Source organism: Terrapene carolina, unplaced genomic scaffold (genome assembly GCF_002925995.2).
Source record: "Terrapene carolina triunguis isolate 2854851 unplaced genomic scaffold, T_m_triunguis-2.0 Scaffold33715, whole genome shotgun sequence".
NCBI classification, from domain to species: Eukaryota; Metazoa; Chordata; order Testudines; family Emydidae; genus Terrapene; species Terrapene triunguis.
Window position 1 is genome coordinate 2,104,768 of NW_020698066.1, and position 20,456 is coordinate 2,125,223.

Below are 20,456 nucleotides of genomic sequence, written 5' to 3' on the forward strand. Positions count from 1 at the left end.
CCTCACTCAGGGCAATGCTGTTTTGCCAACAGTTTCTATTCACCCAGGGGCATGTGATAGGGGGGGGGGGTTGTGTGCCTGTCATGTCCCCTTTTAGCAAGAAGTTTGGGAGGAAACTTCCTGGTCTAAAAGTGCCAGCTTGCTTTGGTTTGTAATGTCCCTATTTGGTGGGGATGTTTTCCTCTTTGTTTCTGGAATCCCCCTAACGCACACACCATACGATTTACAAGAACATAAATGAGCAGCTGCACTTCTTCAAACGGTGCCTCGTTCCTGTATCTTGAGCCTTACTAAAAGGTAAAACAGCTCCTCCACGCCTCGTGTGCAGTTGCGTGCGTGTGTGAGTGCATTACTTTCTTTCACTACTATGACAGCACATGCTCCTGCAAAGCCGTTCAAGGCATTAGAAATACAACTCCTCCCTCCAGTGCCCCATGTGTGTGAGCCGCTCAGGCTTTCTGCTTCAGCTCACTCCCATTTGATCACTGGGCTGACAGTCACGACTCTCTGTTCTACACCTCCAGGCTTCACTCTGAGGGAAGAAGGAGCAAGAAAAACACAGAAGCAGACACACAACTGACCCACAGAACCATCAATAACTTACTTCCCTTGCAGCAGAATTACAGTGGGAGGGGAAGGGAGGGAGGAAGAGGAGAAGAAAAAGAAAATCCAGAGAATTCTAGCCTTCACATATAGCCAAACTGAGAATGAGAGGAGTGTGTTTGCTCTGCAGGAACGGAGAAGAAAGAGCAAATTAAATAAACAAAAGCAGGAGAGAACTGGAGCTCTCCTCCCGATAGCAACAGTATTATTTTAGAGGTAAAATGATTCCTCCAAGCAACACTACTGAAGTCAGTGTGGATAATGTGGAGAAAGAAAATGAACTGGAGAACACAGATCAACCCCCCTCTCCAGCATCTACTACCAGCCAGGAATCAAAGGTATTTAATCCATTTGGTATATAAAAAAAGCAAATTTTACTCTGTGCTGGAGGTATATTTTTTTTACGTTGAAATTCTGAACGAGGATTTAAAATAGTGATTTATTATTGTTATGGCTTATAATGCTCTAACCCTATTACAGGTTTATAATGGCCAGACTTCAGAACTCTTGCCATTCATCTGGGTGACCCCTAGAGTTTGAATTGAGGGGGAGAAATGGTTTTGAGATTTCTTATTCTTAAGGAGGAGGGGGAATCACTCCCTTTCAATAGACTTTTTAATACTTGGCATGAGAATAGGTCCAAGGTTTTTCACTTGTTCGTGGCTGGAATGACTGAATGTGTTGCAGGTTCAGGAAACAGTCATGGGTTATTTCCTGACAGATGCTTCAGGGAACTTGGGCATTCCCTTTTAAATACATCAGTATTTGAAATAGGGCCTGAGTGGTCATTCTGGTGCAAGAATTCCTACCCATAAGAAAACCCATAAGAGAGGATTTTCTTTCCCCAGCCTCTTTTTAATTATCTGGCTCAACTTACCTTGCTAAAAAAAAAACAGCCACTCATCTCTAATTTCTGTGCTCTTAAATGTTTCATGCATGTACTTGCGAAAAGTTTCTGGCTCGATCTGTGTATAATTAGGAAGAGAAAAGTATATGAAACAAAGCAGATTTCCAAATGGTGCTTTTCTGCACCATTTATCTCACAATTTATGTTTTTATTGGTATTGCAGTTGTGCCTGGGAGCCTCAGGCATGGCCTCATTGTGCTAGGCGCTGTACAAAAACATCACAAGAAGATGGTCTCTGACCCTAACTGCTTATGTCCGGATAGATATTTAGAAACCACAGGACCTAATGGCAGTTTAGCTCAGGGGTGGGCAAATGTTTTGGCCCAAGGGCCACATCTGGGTATGGAAATTGTATGGCGGGGCATGAATGCTCACGAAATTGGGGGTTGAGGTATGAGAGGAGGTGAGGGCTCCAGCTGGGGGTGAAAGGCTCTGGGGTGGAGCCAGAAATGAGGAGTTCAGGGCATGGGAGGGGGGATCCGGGCTGGGGCAGGGGGTTGGGGTGCAGATGGGGGTGCGACTCCAGCTAGGAGTGTGGGCTCTGGGATGGGGCTGGGAATGACAGGTTGGGGGTGCAGGAGGGTGCTCCAGGCTGGGATCGAGGGGTTCAGAGGGCAGGAGGGGGATCAGGGCTGGGGCAGGGCGTTGGGACGCAGGAGGAGGTCAGGCTCCGGTTGGTGCTTATCTCAAGCAGCTCCTGGAAGCAGTGGCATGTCCCCCCTCCGGCTCCTACATGGAGGTGCGGCTAGGCTGCTCCCATTGGCCACAGTTCCTGGCCAATGGGAGCTGTGGAGGCAGAGCTTGGGGCGGGGGCAGCATGTGTAGCCCCCTGGCTGCCCCTATGTGTCGGAGCCGGAGGGGGGACATGCTGCTGCTTCCAGGAGCTGCACGGAGCCACAGCACACACAGAGCAGGGCAAGCCCCCGACCCCGCTCCCTGGCGGGAGCTCGAGGGCCAGATTAAAACATCTGAAAGGCTGGATGCGGCCCCCGGGCTGTAGTTTGCCCACTCCTGGTTTAGCTGATAAGGGGCACATTGTATCTGGATTTAAGTCAAATGGCTGCTTTAGCCCACAGTATACATATATTCTAGTATATCACAGAATTCCACAATAATGACCTAAGCACTGTAGTAACAGTATAATAAGCCACAGTTCTTTCACAGGTACCAGCTTCCTCCGGGCCCCGGGGATGCTCAACCGTCTGCTCCACACCAGGCTCTGCCCCCACCCCTCCCCCCAAACCCTCATCCCCACCTCTTCCCATCCATGTTCTGTCCCCACTTCACCCCCACCCTGCCTCTTCCCACCCAGTTCCACCTCCTCCCCTGAGCGCTCTCCATCCCCGCTCCTCCCCCTCCCTCCCAGTGCCTCCTGTACGCCGCAGAACAGCTGATTGCGGTGGGTGGGAGGTGCTGGGAGGGAGGGGGAGGAGTTGATCGGTGGGGCACCGGTGAACGGGAGGCGCCGGGGGGCTGGCTGCTGATGGGTGCTAAGCACCCACTATTTTTTTCCGTGGGTGCACCCATAGAGTCAGCACCTATGCTTTAGGCCATGCTGAGAGTGTTCTTTGGTACCACAAGGAAGAGAATTAGAGAATTCTTTAAGTAAAGGCGCACCTTTATATTTAAAAGAAAAAACCCTGCACCATCAATATTCTGCAATAATGACTCAATACTATTGTGAACTGTAGGGCTTTGGGACATCACTGTAGAACACAGACACATTTTTAGAGGAGATGAAAAAAGAGACAGTTATTCACTGAGGGCCCAGCTCCACCAGGACCTACCTGGTAGGTATTGAGCAACCTTGTCTCCCAGAGAAGTCCGTGGGAATTGAAAGTGCCTCACAGGAGACACTCAGCACTCTACCCCATGGACAGATGAGATGCATGAAGGTGAGGTGCATAAAGGTGTGTGCTGGGCCATGGCTCCTTGTGCTGTATGATACTGTCCTCAGGCAGGGCCAAGCAAAAAGTTATAAAACTTTAGGTTCCATTCATCTAATCAGACGTTGCTACTACTGTGTGCATGAAGTGCGTCTTGGATAAGTTAAAAATGCTTTCTGCACAACAAAAATGGACTAATTTTAATCCTACAATCAGATCAAGCAAAATATTACCTGTAAAATTATTCGTCTCCTGGTCATACATCCATACTACTCCCAGTAATGCCAATGGGAGTTAGGCTCATCTGGCAAGAGGTCATGATACTGCTAAATGACTTATAGTCGAACAATCATTATTAGCTTTGCCAGTCTCACACCACATATGAACAAGCAAAAGGCCTAGATGTCTGTGCAGTTTTGATCAGTCAATGCTATTATTTGCATATAAAAACTTCAACACATGTAATGTGTATATTTATGTTTTGAGTATTTATTTTATATGCAATCAGAAAGGACATTGTATTCTCCATTGTATAGAAAAAGCCACTTTAAAGATGAACAGGGAGCTCTTCAGCAGTATAAAAACTTCTGAGGAATAAAGACTCATGGGGCCATATTTCAGAAAGCTGGCTTGAAATGTGCATACACAAACTGTTGTATTCAAAAAGAAGATAGCCAAGCAATACTGCAATACCTGACTAGCATGTTTTGAGATGCACAATTTCAGGCTATCAGAAAAGCAGCTGAAATTTGGAGGGATCTAGCAGGCAGGAAGTGAGTGGTTGGTGAAAATCTAACTTTGTTGCCATGCAATTTTGTGCAAGTGTCTTCAAAGATGTTTATCGGGCATTTCTAATTGGACAGCCTCTCATAATTGAATCACATTCCTTATATGGAAGTATATCCCACTTAATAGTAAACTGCAATGCCATGTAAAAATATCAAGTACTCCTCACAAACCCTGCATTGGCTGAGTAAGTATTGTGAACTCCATTTTACAGATGAGGAAACTGATACACAGAAAGGATAAGTACAAGATTCTGATACCCTCACTCATACTGACTAGCACCTTAATGATTGGTTTCAGTGGAACTGCTCACAGAGTAAGGTACAATTCAGCATGGGTAAGTGTATTTGAATCAAACCCTAAATGATATGTTCAAGGACACACAGCTGGAGATGCATTTAAATGAGGTCTGAATGTTGCCCAGAAAATTCAGGAGAATCTAACTCCCAGCACCACACTCAGGCCACGTCTACACTATGGGGACTATAGAGGCATAGCTATAGCATCGTATAACCCCATACTGCAGATGCAGTTTACACTGACGGACAGGGTTTTTCTGTTGGTATAAGAACACCGCCATCGCGAGCAATGGTAGCTAGGTCAATGCAAATATTCTTCCATTGATTTTGCTGCATCTACACCTGTTGGATCCATTGATTTAGCTGCATTTACACCTGCTGGATTTTTCACACCCCCTAAGCAGTGTAGCAATGTCAACCGAAATTTTAAATGTAGATCAAGCCTCATTCCTCTCAACCATGCTGTCAATGATCCTTTAGGCTTTGGGTCATTGCGTTTGAATATATGAAACATTGTATAGCCCCTAATATAAACCAACAAACATGTGCATAGAACATACGACTTTATGTTAAGGAATTCCGTAATATGTTTGCTTTACTCTATATAAACACAAGTTTTCAGATTATCTGCCCTTAATTTAATGAATGAGCTACCTGAGGGAACAGTATACTGTAGATATTGTTATTTCAGATGTGTATTCAAAGGGCAATAAATATAACTAGGCCTGCTTGTAACAGAATATAAATTCCTGCTCTGTTCAAAAGTCTGCAGCTTGAATGGTTAGAAATACTGTGATGATAATAGTAATTTATTAGGTATTACAAGCATTTATTTGGCACCTAAGTACAACGGAAATGGGTGCTTTAGATATATAATAAGAAGAACCTTAAATGGGTTCAAAATTAATAATAATTTGTAATAATTATAAATTATACTATGCACATATGTTTGTAAATTATGGCTCCTGTGTATTTGACCCCGCAGATCTAGTGAGAAGGAAAAGGCCAGTTTTTGTAGGGTCCTCTAGTTCCGCAGCTAAAAAAAAGGAAGGAATTGACTAATGTATTCTGTAAGAGAATTTATTTCTCTGGGATCTTGTCACTTGCAGGGGTGCTGGAACAATTTGTATAGTGGGGGTGCTGAGAGCCATTTCACCAAACTGTAGACCCTGCATATGATGGAAACCACTTCAAGATGGGGTGCGGCAGTACCCCCAGCACCTCTAGTTCCAGCCCTTATGGTTACTTGTGCCTTTTAGGCACCTTTGGATAAATCCTATGGAAGGTAATAGAAAATTATAACATTTCAATTTTTGCACTATGTTATTGAATTCAATAAAGAATTCTAATCCCCGCTATAATGTTTGATAGGATGATTAAAAAGCCTGCGAGAAGGAGATAATTCTCCATTAAATGCTATAGATTTTTTAGAGTTATTGGTATAGACACTGATTAGTTCTGTCCCTATTGAATTCAGTGGAACTTTCCTAACTGAATCTACATCTACAAATGTAGAAAACTGAATCCACATCGTGACTTAAACTATGATTAGTCAAGTTTTCTACACTGTTCAAGTTTCATTCTTTCATAGGTATGCCCATTTCCATCCACTTTTGTAAAGTACAGGTCTGTTATGAGAGTCACACACCTTTGAATGTGCTCCGTAGCTGAAATATTTGCATAACAACCCCAAATTGACTTGCACATCGAACCGCTGGCATTGTGGAGATCTAGGTGTTTGGAATATCTAAGAATTGTTGCTTTGAATAGCTAGTGCTTTAAATCAATTTGGCATTGGGCTAAAGAGTCAGAGAAGTACAAGCGATTTACACAGGCCAAAACTACTGTCTACTGCGTAGCCAGTGACTAGCTCACAGGTAAATAAAGACAATTCTCTCCCAGGTTAGTGACAGCAATTAAAGATATACAGCACATTTATGCACTCTCTATGTATCAGCATAACTGACATGTAATGGAAGATACTAAAAATCTACCTTTTTAGTACAATGAATCTTCCAGAGAGGGATCTGGTCTTCGTACCGGTTTCTACAGTAGCAATCCAGAACCCACTACTTACCACACGGTGGGCCACATACAAGTAATAATATGACTAAATAACGTTTCTAAACAAAGATGTCAGTAGCAAATTCTGAGCTGACTTAAATGGCTTGCAACCCTATTGATCTTAATAGGATTGCGCATGGTTTTAATCTTGCAGGATTTGGTCTACGGTGTTTAATGGAGATCTCTCCTGCATAAAGAGTTAATACTTTATGAAGCTTCATAGATGAGGGATAGGCTACTGGTCAATGAATATTTTAAAGGGGCAGGTAATATAGCATACAGTTATTGTTCCCCCCTCCACACTACTGAATAAATATCTAATATGCAAACTGCTACTATGATTGTCTTCAAGGGAATATAAAAAACAACTTAAAAAGAGAACCTAAGGGAAAAAAAGTCATTTCCTGTTCTTCCCCACAAGTGCTTTACATGCCACTTCATAAAATGGTGAGTACAAATTGTGAAGGAATTAAAGTTGGTAGTGCTAAGGGGAAAAAATGAGCTAAGGTATTGGGCTAACACATTTATTTGGGGGAGTATTTTAATAAAAGAATTCAGAAGAAATTTTAATTGCAGGCAAGACAGTGGTGTTCTATCTCTATGAATAACTACATTTTTGGTTCCCCTCTACTGATATACATATATATATATATATTTTCTTTTGTCTTTGTCCTTTTCTTTCTTACCTCTCACCTATTCACCTGCTGACCAAATATTCAGGGACTGCATTATTTTCTCTCTCTATAATTAGGTTTGTGGCTCCTTCTGGGGCATCAGAATATCCGAAGTAAAATGGGAAGTCAATCTGTTTATTCTCCTTTCACCTACCCACCCTGCAATCCAGAGTAAAGAAAAATGCCTACTGTCTCTTGAGGCACATCTGAGTTAGCACCGGCTAGTAATGACTTGACTCTAGCCTTCTGTGCAAAAAAACTCAGTGCCAGCAATAGCAACAGATTTGCCAAAAGAGAAGCAATATTTTACTGAAACAAAATAAGCAGTTTTTGCAGGTAGAAAGCTATCATTTTTTTCATGTGAATGCTCATAGAGCAAAATCTGGTTGGTTTGCCCAGATATACTTCAGATGTCAGACCAGTTTTTCAGCTATGGGTGTCTGAGTTGGGCTCACTTGATTTGCGAGTGCACCTACCCCATGCACAAAACTTGCGTATGCACATACAAATGGGCATTCATGCAAAATGGGCAATAGTGAACATACCTAACCAGCCATTTGGGGCAAGGAATTATCCATTTCATGCCTTTGAAAGTCTATTTCCAATTGATGCATGAGTCGATTTTGCAGGTGTGGCATCACAGGTATCCAACTTTGAAAATGACAATCTGCACTGAATGACTGGAATAAACAATGGGGCTGATTTTCCTTTTACACTGGCATATATTAGGAGTGACTCCACTGAGCCTCAATACTTACACTAGTGTAATAGGAGACCAAGGACCCTTGGCTGGGTATTCATCTCTGAAAACCTCCAATCCATATCTGTGATGAATATAAAATGAAGTTCTTGTGATGTTGGCATTGAGCGTTCAGACACTGTAAACAGTTTGCAAATCTGTTTAGAGAAATGAAGCTATTGCGTCTAAATTCATGTGCAATCATTCCCCCTGTTTAGGCTGCAAAGTTTTCTTATTGTATATAGGTCATTTCACAGTTGATCTGCTTTTTAACCAACTGTAGTGCTGTGCCAGACCTTATCAAACTGAATTCCTATCATTTAGGCTTTTGTCATTGATCAGTCACACTGTCGCTGTTTCATTAACAATTGTAATAATGGGGCTGTTTCCCAGCCATGGGAGCTTGACTTCCCAATGGAATTCCTAAGTGAGTCCTGTAGATGAGTGTCGGTGACAGCTCAGTAAGTTTTCTTGATACAGATAAGTTTCTAAATGGCATTTAGAAAGGGAGCATTATTAAAACACCACACACGCACTGCTTTATTAATGAGGATCATTTTAGCAGTCAACTGTTGTGAATGGAAAGCAGAATACAGCTGACCTTCAGTACATGCCAATTAGATTTGGTTCAGATAGGAGCAAAATGCTACACACTGGCACACTTTAGACTTATAAATTCCACATACAGAAAATAATCCTTTTTTTCCCCCAGCCATCTCTCAGAGTAAGACAAAGAAATATAGGGCTATGGTTCATTGGACAGAGCAAACGCCAGTAGGTGTACCTATAGCAAATGATGTTGAATAGGGTTTTAGGGCCAAGTTCTCATCTCAGTTACTCTAGTGAGATTCCATTCACTTCAGTAGAATTACATGGTCTAGCTGAGAGAGAAACTGGTCTTTATTGTGAGAGACTCGGAAATCTAAATTTCATCCCATTTGTATTACCCCAGTTTTCAAGGATCGTCCATATCTGGAGTAATAGAAATGGGATGAAATTTAATAGCGCAGAGTACAAGATCATGCACTTAAGGACTAACAACAAATTTTGCTATAAGCTGGGGACTTACCAGTTGGAAGCAACAGAGGTGGGAAAAGACCTGGGTGTATTGGTTGATCACAGGATGACTATGAGCTGCCAATGTGATGCAGCCAGGGAAAAGGCTAGTGCAATCCTAGGATGCATTAGGTGAGGTATTTCCAATAAAGATAAGGACATATTATTACCTTTGTACAAGGTGCTGGTGAGATCTCAGCTGGTCTCCCTGGTCTTTTAGGCACTCACCTGGGATGTGGGAGATCATGATTGAAGTCCCGACTCTGCCTAATTCAGAGCAGGGACTTGAACCTTGAGTGCAGGGGACTGGACTGGATGACCTCTCAAGGTCCATTCCAGTTCTATGATTCTGTGATTCTAACATCCTAATTGAATGCCTTAACCAGCAAGCTATAAAGTCAGTCTCTTGCACTTGGTATTTTTGTGAAAGGTTCTGGCTCCATTTCACATCACAATAAAAACAAAGTTTGAAATCCCAGAATTTTTCACAAAACAGAATTGTTGTTTTCTGGCCAGCTCTAGTGGAAAATTATGCATTGATGACAAAAACAGAAAGAAATATGACTCTATCCAAGGTGCTCGATCAATCATACAACAGTTTAATGAAATATGGGCATAGAGGACCCTTTGGCAGCAGTTAAATCTATCTTCAGTAGTTGGTCCTAATGACAAATATACTTATTTCTCATAGGCGTTGCATGGGTCTAGATGAATAGTCATTCATTTAATCTCTGCCTTCCAGTCTTCTTCAATCTCCTCTCTGTTCCTCAGCTCACCCAAGTGCTTTCATCACAGAAGCCAGAGCCAGACCTTAGACTTTCTGTACATACAAAACGTCCAGGGTCAAGCCTAGTCAAGTTAAAAGTTGCCTATAATGAAAATGGATGGTAATCCTTTAGCGTGGGAGGGAGCTGGTTTATAAGTGCTGCTAGAACTGTGGAGCTCAAGTCGTAAGTATTGCTGCAGTAAAGCAAACTCCAGAGGCTTGACCCTCCATTTCCTCTATAAATGAGTCATGACTGCTTTCTTTACAAGAAATACACTGCTGCTGCTCCTCTACGGCCTGCTATGTGTTCCCTTTTATTTGCCCTGGAATGTTAAGCATCACAAACTGTCCACCGTGTTTGGATGTAAATTTGTTTCTCTCTTGGTATAACTTCATGTTGTTTTTCTTTTTTGTATTATACCTTATTTTCAACAGGAAAATGGAACCTTGGCAAGCAGGCCATAGAAAATGTTAGGTATGCTAACAAAATGGATCTCTTTCCTCCTCATGTGCGGTATCTTCCTGGCATTTGGGCCTTGGTAGGCAGTAAGTAATGGGACTTAAGGGGATGTTTCCTCCCTTTGAGTTTAAATGCACTGCCCACCCAGGCATTCACAGCCCCTGCCTGTTCAAGCACAGGAATAAAAAAAACAGAAATCAAACCCAAGTCTCCCCAAGGTAGTGCAGAGTGCTACAACTACAGGCCAGGAATCCCTGCACATTACGTGGAATTTATTTATTTAAGTGACCATTGTGATTATGAAAGCGTTCCAAATTTGCAACCCTCAGGACCAAAGTTATTTGTATGTTAACAGAATAGGTACAGTGTGGGTAGTGGCCGTACAAGCTTTCTGATGTGCCCCCAAGCTGGCCAGGAGGGACCTCATCCAGTGGGGAACTGGCTAGTGTAATTGCTGGGTGGGATTTTCTTTCAGACTTATTGTGTCAGCAAATCCACTAGCGTGTAGACTATAATTATTACTTTTGCAGTGATTCCCACCTGGTCTAAGTGACCCATGGCACAGACCTCTGACAAATGATTATTTAGAGATTAGCAAAGGGGGAATTGATGGCAACAGCTCCACCAGAGCTGCTCTAATATAGATAAATTAAGGCCTTGCCACAAAAGGCTCAGGAACCGATGGCAAGTTTTTAAAAATGGAACAGCCCCGTCCTTCTCGGAGCTGCACTACGCAGAGAATGCAGTTTGGGAGACTCAGTCCACAGGAGTTAGCTAGTTCCACAATCCATACAAGAGTGTAGAAATTCAGACCTCTTGAAAAAGGAAGGTAATAAAATTAAGCTAACTCTTTCTGTATGTAAGCAATTTATAACAAATATACTCCACCAAAAGCAATAACCATGGGGGCCCACAGTTTATTCTCCACCAACAACGGCCGAGCCCCTGAAAAGATCCCCTTCCCCAAGGTATCATACCTCATGGTCAATAAAACTGGTAGCCTCCCCAGTATGTGAAAAGCAGGACTACAGTTAGGAAATAATTGACCCAACACAAAGTAATAAACATTGCACTTGTTGTCCAGTATTCTAGCCATCATTTGACTCCCAAGAGCAGTTAACACAGATCTGTTTCTGGATCTATGCCACTTTGTCAGCAGAGAATTTGGCTCTATGACCATATTGTGTTAAGCTCAGAAAAGTGCCATCTCAGGTTCATAACCAACCTGAGAGTCTGGCACAAGCCCTGCTACAAACCCGGATTCAGTCATTTGGGCATCATTCCAAATCAACCTTTTGTTTCCTCTCCTCCTCCCTTATACCTTTCTGTGGCCTTCGGGGTGGAAGTGCTGGTTGCCTTTATCCTCACCTCCAGTCTCTTCAGAGGACAGCAGGCCTGTGCTCCTTCCTGGTCTACGTGATCAGCCTGATTTTTCAAGTACTGAGCACACAGCATTGTACTGTCAATGCCTGTGCTGAAGTCATTGGGAGCTACTGGGGGCCAAGCACTCTTGAAGATCAAGCCACGTGTTACAGTGCCTAGTTGCGAATGCAAGAACCTGACTTTAGAAGTCCAGTTTTGACAATCTTGCTGTCAACATTGTTATTTGTTAAATCATTCCATTGCAGCTAGGTACAGTACAATAGCTTATTATTTGTTATGTAGAGAAAGGACTAGGTGTAGATAGCACAAAGCCTAAAAGAAGAGCGTGTGAAAATCTTGGGAGCCTTTAATATGTATTTTTTAAAAGCTAACTAGATTCAAGAAGGATTCCCGAGGATTGGAAAATGGTACAGTGTAGTTTGAAAGACAGCTAGCGGAGAGTTCATGCTTAATTCCTCAGCTGGAGGTCTTTGAAGCTATTTCTGCCATGATAGATAAATGAAATTTAAGGGCTGTTGTTCATTTAAATATTCCAAAAAGATTTCAGCAGAGATGGCGATGAATGGCTAAGGGGAAAGGGTCATGGAATAGGAGGAGGGTAGAGTAAGGTGCTTCATAGCAAACTGGCAGAGGAGCAGAATCCTCACTCGCATCAAGTTCGTACTCTTTCAGCACCTCGAGGGTCAGGACATAGTTCTGCCCTGACCACGTCTCTCTCTCTCATTTCTGCCTCTGGCTGCCTAGGTTCCTTCTATGCAACCCTCTAGAACAGGGGTGGGCAAACTACGGCACGGGGGCCACATCTGGCCCATCAGACCATTTAATCCGGCCCTCAGCTCCTGCCAGGAAGTGAGGTCGGGGGTTTGCCCCACTCCGGCACTCCAGCCAGGGAGTGGGGTCGGAGGCTTGCCCTGCTCCACATGGCTCCCAGGAAGCAGCCGGCATGACCCCCCTCTGGCTCCTACGTAGTATGTGGAGGCGTGGCCAGGCAGTTCTGTGAGCTGCCCTGTCCATAGCCGCCTCCGCAGGTAAGCGCCACCCGGAGCCTGCACCCCTGATCCCCCCCATGCCCCAATCCCCTGCCACAACCCTGATCCCCCCCGCCCTACAAACCTCTCAATCCCAGCCCAGATCCCCCTCTTGTACCCCAAACCCCTCATCTCCAGCCCAACCCTAGAGCCCTCACCCCCTCTGTGCCCGAACAGCCTGCCCCATCCCTGATCCCCCTCCCACCCTCTGAACCCATTGGTCCCAGCCTGGAGCTCCCTCCTGCACCCCAAACCCCTCATCCTCAGCCCCACCCCAACCTGGAGCCCCTTCCCGCACCCTGAACTCCTCATTTCTGGCCCCACCCCAGAGCCTGTACCTCCAGCCGGAACCCTCACCCCCTCCTAACCCCTCCCACCCCCAATTTCGTGAACATCCATAGCCCACCATACAATTTCCATACCTCGACGTGGCCCTCAGGCCAAAAGGTTTGCCCACCTCTGCCCAAAATATCCTGGGTAAAATCCTCTCCACATTGAAGTCAATGGGTGTTTTGCTATTGATTAATTTCTCACTCATTTATGCACCTCTGACCATGACAGTCTGAGTGCTTGGTATTCCCTCCTTGTCTTTGGGCCGAGCGAAGTGCTCAAGCTTGTGTGTAACGTTAAGGATTTGAGTAGCCCTATTGACTTCAATGGGATTACTCACATGCTTAAAGTCGTGCATGTCCTTAACTGCTTTGCTGGGTCAGGTCTCTGGTGCACTGGTTGAGCATCCTATCCTCTCCTTACGTGTGACTCACTAAGAAACTCAGAATCTCCCCACTCTGTGAAGTAAAACTCCACATTTTTAACCCTGCAGAGTTGCATGATAATGGACATAGAAGCTGTGAAATGTTTACAAAAAAGCTGTTACTAGTCTAACACTTGAGCTAGGTCTTCACTGGAGAAAAACATGTGTTTTCTGAGAGCCGGCAGCCTGCCCAGGGACTGGGGAGCCCAGTGCTTCTAGACTCCCAGGCCAGCTGACTCCCCAGGCTGTCTGACACCAAATGGTAAGCTAGCTGCCCCAAGCACCACAGAGCCTGGACAGGCAGTAGACCCAGCAGTCTGGCAGCCTTGGGGTCCTTGGCCCCAGGGCAGTCTGTGTGGTGGGACCCTCCCAGACCCTCAAACCTGGGAAGCCCTGGCACCTGCTGACTGACATTGACATGAATTTTGTCAGTTTCACCCCTGCTATTCAGTGGTGGGCAGTGTGAAACTGACAATCCTGTTAATTTCAGTCAGCAGCTACTGGGTCCAGAGAGCAGATTTTCTCTCAGAAACATTAGAATTTCCCAAATTAAAAATGTACGGACCTTTTCAGTTCAAAGGAATTTTTCTAAAGAATGCTTTTGTTCCAAATCAGAATGAAAACAAATGTTGAAATATCACAATTTCCCATGAACCAGTTTTGGACAGCTCTACTTAGAATAAACACCAAAGAGATGAATTAGTGGCCAGAGGGCAAGTGAGGCAGTCAAGGGTTTATGATAAAGTGCAGTCATAGGATAAGTGAATTTATCAGATATTGTTGTATATATTTACACTGTAAGCTCCTTGGCACAGTGACTATGCCTTCTTACATATCTATAAAGTGTCAGGATTTATATTATTATAATAATTCCCCACCAAGTTAGATTGAAAGCCCCTGTGGGTGGAACATTGGCTATGTTTGTAGAGCACTCAGCATTACTGATGGCCCAATACAGATGAGCCAAAATACAGATTTGCTGCAGTGGAAATAGGTTGATGTGAGGAACCCTAAGATTTGTTTTCAGCACTTCTACTCCAAGCTTCTGAACCATTTTGAAGCAGGAATTGAAAAATAGATATCTCCAAGTGGCAGACAATACTAAAATTGAAGACTGGACAGATAGTGAGGAATATGCAATCAGATTGGAAAGGTTTTGAATTGTTTAGGTGACCCTGCATTTGTCAATTATTTGCTAACTGGTCTAGGAACAAGAAACTAAGCTAGAGAACAATCATCTAGCTCACTAATAGAACAATCATCTAGCTCACTGAACCAGATATAGGAGCTTTTGTGGAAAAATCATTCAAACCATCAGCATAAGGCTCAGCAGCAGTAAAGAGGCAAACCGGATGCAGGGTTGTATTAGCCATGCAGTAGATATAAAACTAAGAAGGTGACACATTTGCTATATAAAGAAGCACTAGACTTCCTCCTCCCCCCACCCCACCCCAAAACTCTTTGCCCGGTATTGGCCACGGTACATCAGGAAAGATATTACTCTCAAGAGGGTAGGTCATAAGGCAGTAAATATGATATCAAGTTGGAAGAATTTTAGTTATGAAGGAAGGATAAAGGAGCAAACGAAGCTGAGACTTGGAGATCACCTAAAAGACATTTAAAATTATGAAAAGGATAACAAAAATGGAGAGAGATTTTCACATTGATAAGAGCTTAAAACAAAGTGATGGAGACAAGTTGCAGTATTTGGCTGTGTGATTTCAGTTTTATGGGAAAGAACAGTTGTAGGCTGGGGAATAGAGATTTGTATACTGGGGTCTGGTGGATAATTCAGCCATAAAATGCAGATCCAAGCTCAGTTTCCAAACTTCTGCATAGCATGGGGGTTTCCAAGATTTTGGTTCAGGTCCATCTGTAGCGTAGTTTAACGCACGGCAAGTAAATAGGAAACCTAGATAGAACTAATACACATAAAAACAAGTGACTGTGAGAGGCACAGTAAGCAGGAAGTACAGACAAATGCAAGATACACCTATATTTGGTGCTGAAGAAGCAGAGGATTTACAGAGATGGTGAAAAATCAAGAAGGTGGAATTAAGATCATCCAGATAAGGGAAAGTATATTGAGCCAGCTGGCCTTTTCCTGGTGCAAAGATCTTATTTTTATGAACAATGAAAGATACTAAAAGGATTTTTTTTTCACTCTAGGGTTTAGTTCTGTTTATTTTTTTCTTAAAATCCTTACTCAGGCATAATTCCCGCTGAAGTTAGTGGGAGTAAGCCATGAGCAAAGGTCTCAGGATTTGGCCTAGTGACAGTGTGGTTGCAGAACTGAGCAGTTATGTTTTTATTTGAAGCAATTTTAACAGGCAAGTTCTTAACCCCTTAAAGAGTGGAAACACTGATAGCATATTAACTGTAACAACTCCCAGGGATTTCTGGAGCTTCCTTTTTATGTTCTAAGACAATTCAAATGAGATTATATGTGGGATCTGATGCTGGTGTTATGTGTATCAGCCTCTATGCTAAATACGTTTTCATAATTGATTCAACAGGCTGACATTTGAATATTATAAAATGGCTAAGATTAAAAAAAAAACTCATCAGCAAAATAAAATCCACTGGAAGTTTTCAGATGTAGCTGGGCCAGAGTTCTTTAGCTGAAGGGTGTCATGAAGCACAGGTGTATATGGGGCTTATGTTTAATTACTCATTTTTAACTTATAATGGGCAAAGTACACCTGAAGTAGAAAGTAATGTCACACACATCATCAGTATACAGATATTATGTAGGGTCAAAGGCACCTTACACTAGTAGAATCTTGACTCCAGTAGGATTACTCAGGAGAGTAAGGTGAGCAAAATGTGGTCCCCTACTTGGTTTTTGTGTGTATTTGTTTAGTTTTGTTTTTTTATAAAATTCTCAATGGCCAGACCCTCAGCTAGTGTAAATCAACATAGTGCTGTTGACTTCAGTAGATCTATATGGATTTACAACAGCCTGGGATCTGGCCCTTTATTCTCAAAAAGAAAAGAAAAAAACCCACCTTGTACCAGTACCTACACAGTAATAATTATTAAATAACTGGGAAATCACTGTACCATTTAGAAAAGAGAAATCCAAGCGGGGCAGTGAAATAATGAATTCCCAGACGAGACCTTAAAGATAACAGTGCAACTTCAGGGCATATTGAGACGCAAAAGACATACTAATCATGTGTACCGTCATAATGAGGACCAACTATGGCAAAGACTGGCTGCTTAGCAACCAGATGACTGAGGTAAAACCCAAAGTACAAAACCAGAAGGTGTAAACAAATATATGTATTTTAAACAAAGTTGCAGGAATGTTTGGAAAAAATGAGAAAGTTACTATCAACCTTCTGTTACTTAATGTGTCAGCTTTCATATTAGATTTCTGAGCAAAAAGAAGAGTCAGCTGACCCACAGTGACAACAAAATGAGTCATAAAGGGTTTTTTTAGTTTGTTCTTTTACAAGCTAAATTGCAGAAGATGTGCTGCAACTGTTGCCACATGTGTTAAACAAGCCATTCAACAGCCTACAAGATTTACAGTCTCCCTCCCTGTTCTTGAGACCAGCAGCTCTTTTCATTAGGTGATGTGTGAAAAGAGGCAGAAGAGGGTGATGCATTCACGAGCCCTGTTGTAAAACAAACAACATGCTTTTGTCATGGAGGTTCTGTTTTTAGTTTAAACTGTAACGTGTTGTGACTTATACACGTGTTTACAAAGGAAGAAGAATTGACAGTCACTGGGCAGAGTGCTATGAGCTCAGCAGATGTTATTTATTTTCAGACTTTTAATGTAATTTTCATGATTTGAATGGCAAGCTATAGAATCAAAGAGATAAATTCTTTTCTGACAGACGATCTGATGAGAGATGAGGTTGAAATGTTGCACACCAGGGCTTTAGGACTATTGAAAGAAGGGCTAGTTTACACTCACAGAGCTGCACTGGGGCAGTGGCTCTACTGCAGCTCTTAGGGAAGACACTTGCCGTTGGAGATGTTTGTTGCTAGCAGCCGCAGATCGGCTACATGCCATTGTAGGCAGTCTCATCATACCGTTCCCTCTATAAACGTATCAAGCTCAGTCTTGAAGCCAGTTAGGTTTTTTGACCCCACTGCTCCCCTTGGAAGGCAGTTCCAGAATTTCACTCCTCTGATGGTTAGAAACCTTCATCTAATGTCAAGCCTAAACTTGTTGATGGTCAGTTTATATCCATGTAGTTGTAGTTTGGGTATCTCATGCTTCCATTCTACTATGGGATGGTTTCTCCAGATAGATTTCATCTCCTGTGATGCACCATGGCCCTGTGACTGTTATGATGCATTGCCTCCTCTCACCAAGAGGGGAGATCATGTAGTGCATCGTGGGAGGTGTCCAACCAGGGAGTTCAGCCTATATGAGAGAATGAGAACAGGACGCACCTGAGCTACAGCTTCCATGAGGCACTTTAGTGGCATTTCAAAATATTTTAAATTCTGTTTTTCACTGAAAATTCAAAATTTTCCATGGAAAAAAAAGTCCTATTTTTCTGACTGGCTCTAATCACAAGGTTGTTCAGTTGCCTATGTGCATGTTGATTATTCTCTTACAAGCGCTCATTGGGTACGTGTCCACATCACATTAACCACCACCACAGTTAGCACCCTTGTTCTCAACCTCAGCAAAGGCCAAGGATTGAATGGGCATGAAGAATGAACTACCCTTTCACCCTAAAGACAAGGTTTGAGGCACACTGGTACAGGAGTGTGGGAACGCTTGTACTGTCAATTTGTGTGCTGAATTTGTTCCCAGAATAGACAAAAGATTTCATTCCCCAGGACTATCAATCTGACATCTTTCACTGGCACTAAATTCTCATGCACAAACCCCTTTTCCCCCTTTCTTTTGCATTTTCACATACATGGGCACTTTGTTCTTTTTAAGATCAGAAACTGCAGTGCCCCAATGCTTCCAGCCCAAATGGAGCAGGAAGTACTAGGGAACATGAGATTTCCAGCCTAGTTATGCTGAGCTATCAAGAGGTTCATATGGTACCGTCAAGGTTTGGATGAGTGGATAAACAGTTTGGATACCTATCAAGGTTTGGATACTTTGGTTTGGATATTTTGATCAGATATGCTCATCAAACCTGGAATGGGGCTAAGCATTGTAGCTCACATTGACTTCACTGGGAGTGCTGAGTGTTCAACATCTATTAGGATTTGGCCCTCTGAGTTCCTTAAGCTTTTCCACTATGGCTAATTGCATTACAGTAATATCCAAATCAGGCCTCCATTGTGTTGGGCACTGTGCAAAGGCAAAATAAAAGATAAGCCCTGCCCTAAAGAGTTTACACAATTCAAAAGCTGTGTGGAACACAAAGTCAGGAGAGAGCAGGAAGCTAACGGTGACAGTAACATGAACACAGAGCTTCATGTAATAGCGAAGGGTACAATTTGGAGGCTTTGTAGTCATCTGTTCTTTGTTAAATTAGATAACTGAACAAGAGATGTAAATGAATCGCTAACAGGCCACCTGCCTGGCCATTATCATTAGGCATGGTGTATAAGATTTTGCCTTTGACTAGTTCAATACAGTATCCAGGCAGGCAGTTTGATGACTTTCTTAAACAAAAATAAATGTATTAGTTATAATGTCGTCTATCTAATCTGCTGGGAAACCACACAAATATAATCCATAACGGATTCTATAGGGATGGTCACTCCCTCTGACTGTGATGGATAAGGATGTGTTTTCCCAAGAAAGCTGGATATTCAACCCTTGAACAAATGCATTGGGCCATGTCTCAGCTGCTGTAAATTGGCATCAGTTGAAGTCAGTTGAGCTACACCACTTTACATCAGTCGAGGATCTGGCCTATTTATATCCATGGTATGTACATGTTGAAAATAAATCTGTTTTGCTCACAGGTTTAACCTGGAGTTTTTGCGCACACAAAAATAACTAACTTGAATTTTTAAAATATCTTTTTATCTGGCCAATGGTCTAGATTGTGTCCCATTAAACTGTCAGAAATCTGTAATATTAGTGAAAGGCGATGTAGGCTTTGAGATAGGCAAATTCATGATTAAAACTATTAAAATCCTGATGCAGTGCCTTTTTAAATCAAAGCCAGAAAAATAATGTATCCAGGCTGAAGAAATCAGTTGTCTTTGTATTTTTTTCAATTTGAAAAAGATAAACATGTTTGATGCTTACGTCCCATAAGCACTTCACTGACATCATGGACCAGATCCTCACTCGCGGTAGATCAGCATACCCCTCTGTTGAAACAAATTCACCTAGGCTAATCAGCACCAGCTGGGAATCTGGCCCTATATGTAACATGCAGTTCTTGAACAAATCTTGTTAACATCAATATAAACTAATGCATCCCAGAAGATGATAATGTGAATTGAATGCTTCTTGGCCCAGAAAACAAAGTGTACTCGGTAGAAGATCATCTGTTTGTCAACCATTTGTTCTTCCCCTTATTTGACATGCTTTTGGTCGTAGTCCTCATGGTAACAGATAATACACCTGACATGTTGTTTGGTGAGTCTGGAGAATGCTGCCTGAGCCTCGTGCACTGAAGTCCTCCCCTTGCTGCAAAGCAAGAGTCTAATGCTTTTGAATATGACTCTGAAAAGCTGGAGGAAAAAATTGGCTCTGTCAGGAAGGGCAGGGTGGGTGTTTACCTGGTGGGGTCTGTCAGTGCTGCATTTTTATTCTCTGCATTGCCAGTGAACAGAGTTAAGCAAAACTGGTGCATTTTTGTAAAATTTGCAGCGGAAAAAATGTGTGGGTGATTCAGTCCAATTTCCTCAATATCCCTCATTATTTGTAATTCACACCATGCTATCAGTAGCACTTGACTAAATAAAGGGAAAGGGAAAGGAAGCATGCTTTCTTTTTCTTGTTGGTTTATTTTTGGCAGTGTAGTGGGAGAGGAGATGGCTAGAGCTAAGGGCTAAACTATTTGGCCTTGGAGAGTCATGCAGTGAATTCACTCACTGCCCTCTTGTAGTGGGAATGTAGTGGCACAAGCCCTTTACTGGCCTCCCTGCACGGGGAGGTGCA

At 42.8% G+C, this 20,456-nt stretch overlaps 1 protein-coding gene across 1 annotated transcript in view; it reads left to right on the plus strand.

Annotated features, from left to right (window-relative positions):
* Window positions 1-741: 741 nt before the first annotated feature.
* LOC113409494 (SH3 and cysteine-rich domain-containing protein-like) overlaps window positions 742-20,456 on the plus strand; it is a 103,958-nt gene continuing 84,243 nt past the window's right edge. The window contains exon 1 of the mRNA XM_026663481.2: window positions 742-941. Coding sequence (XP_026519266.1) covers window positions 825-941 — 117 coding nt within the window. The 5' untranslated portion in view covers window positions 742-824. The remainder of the gene's footprint in view (window positions 942-20,456) is intronic.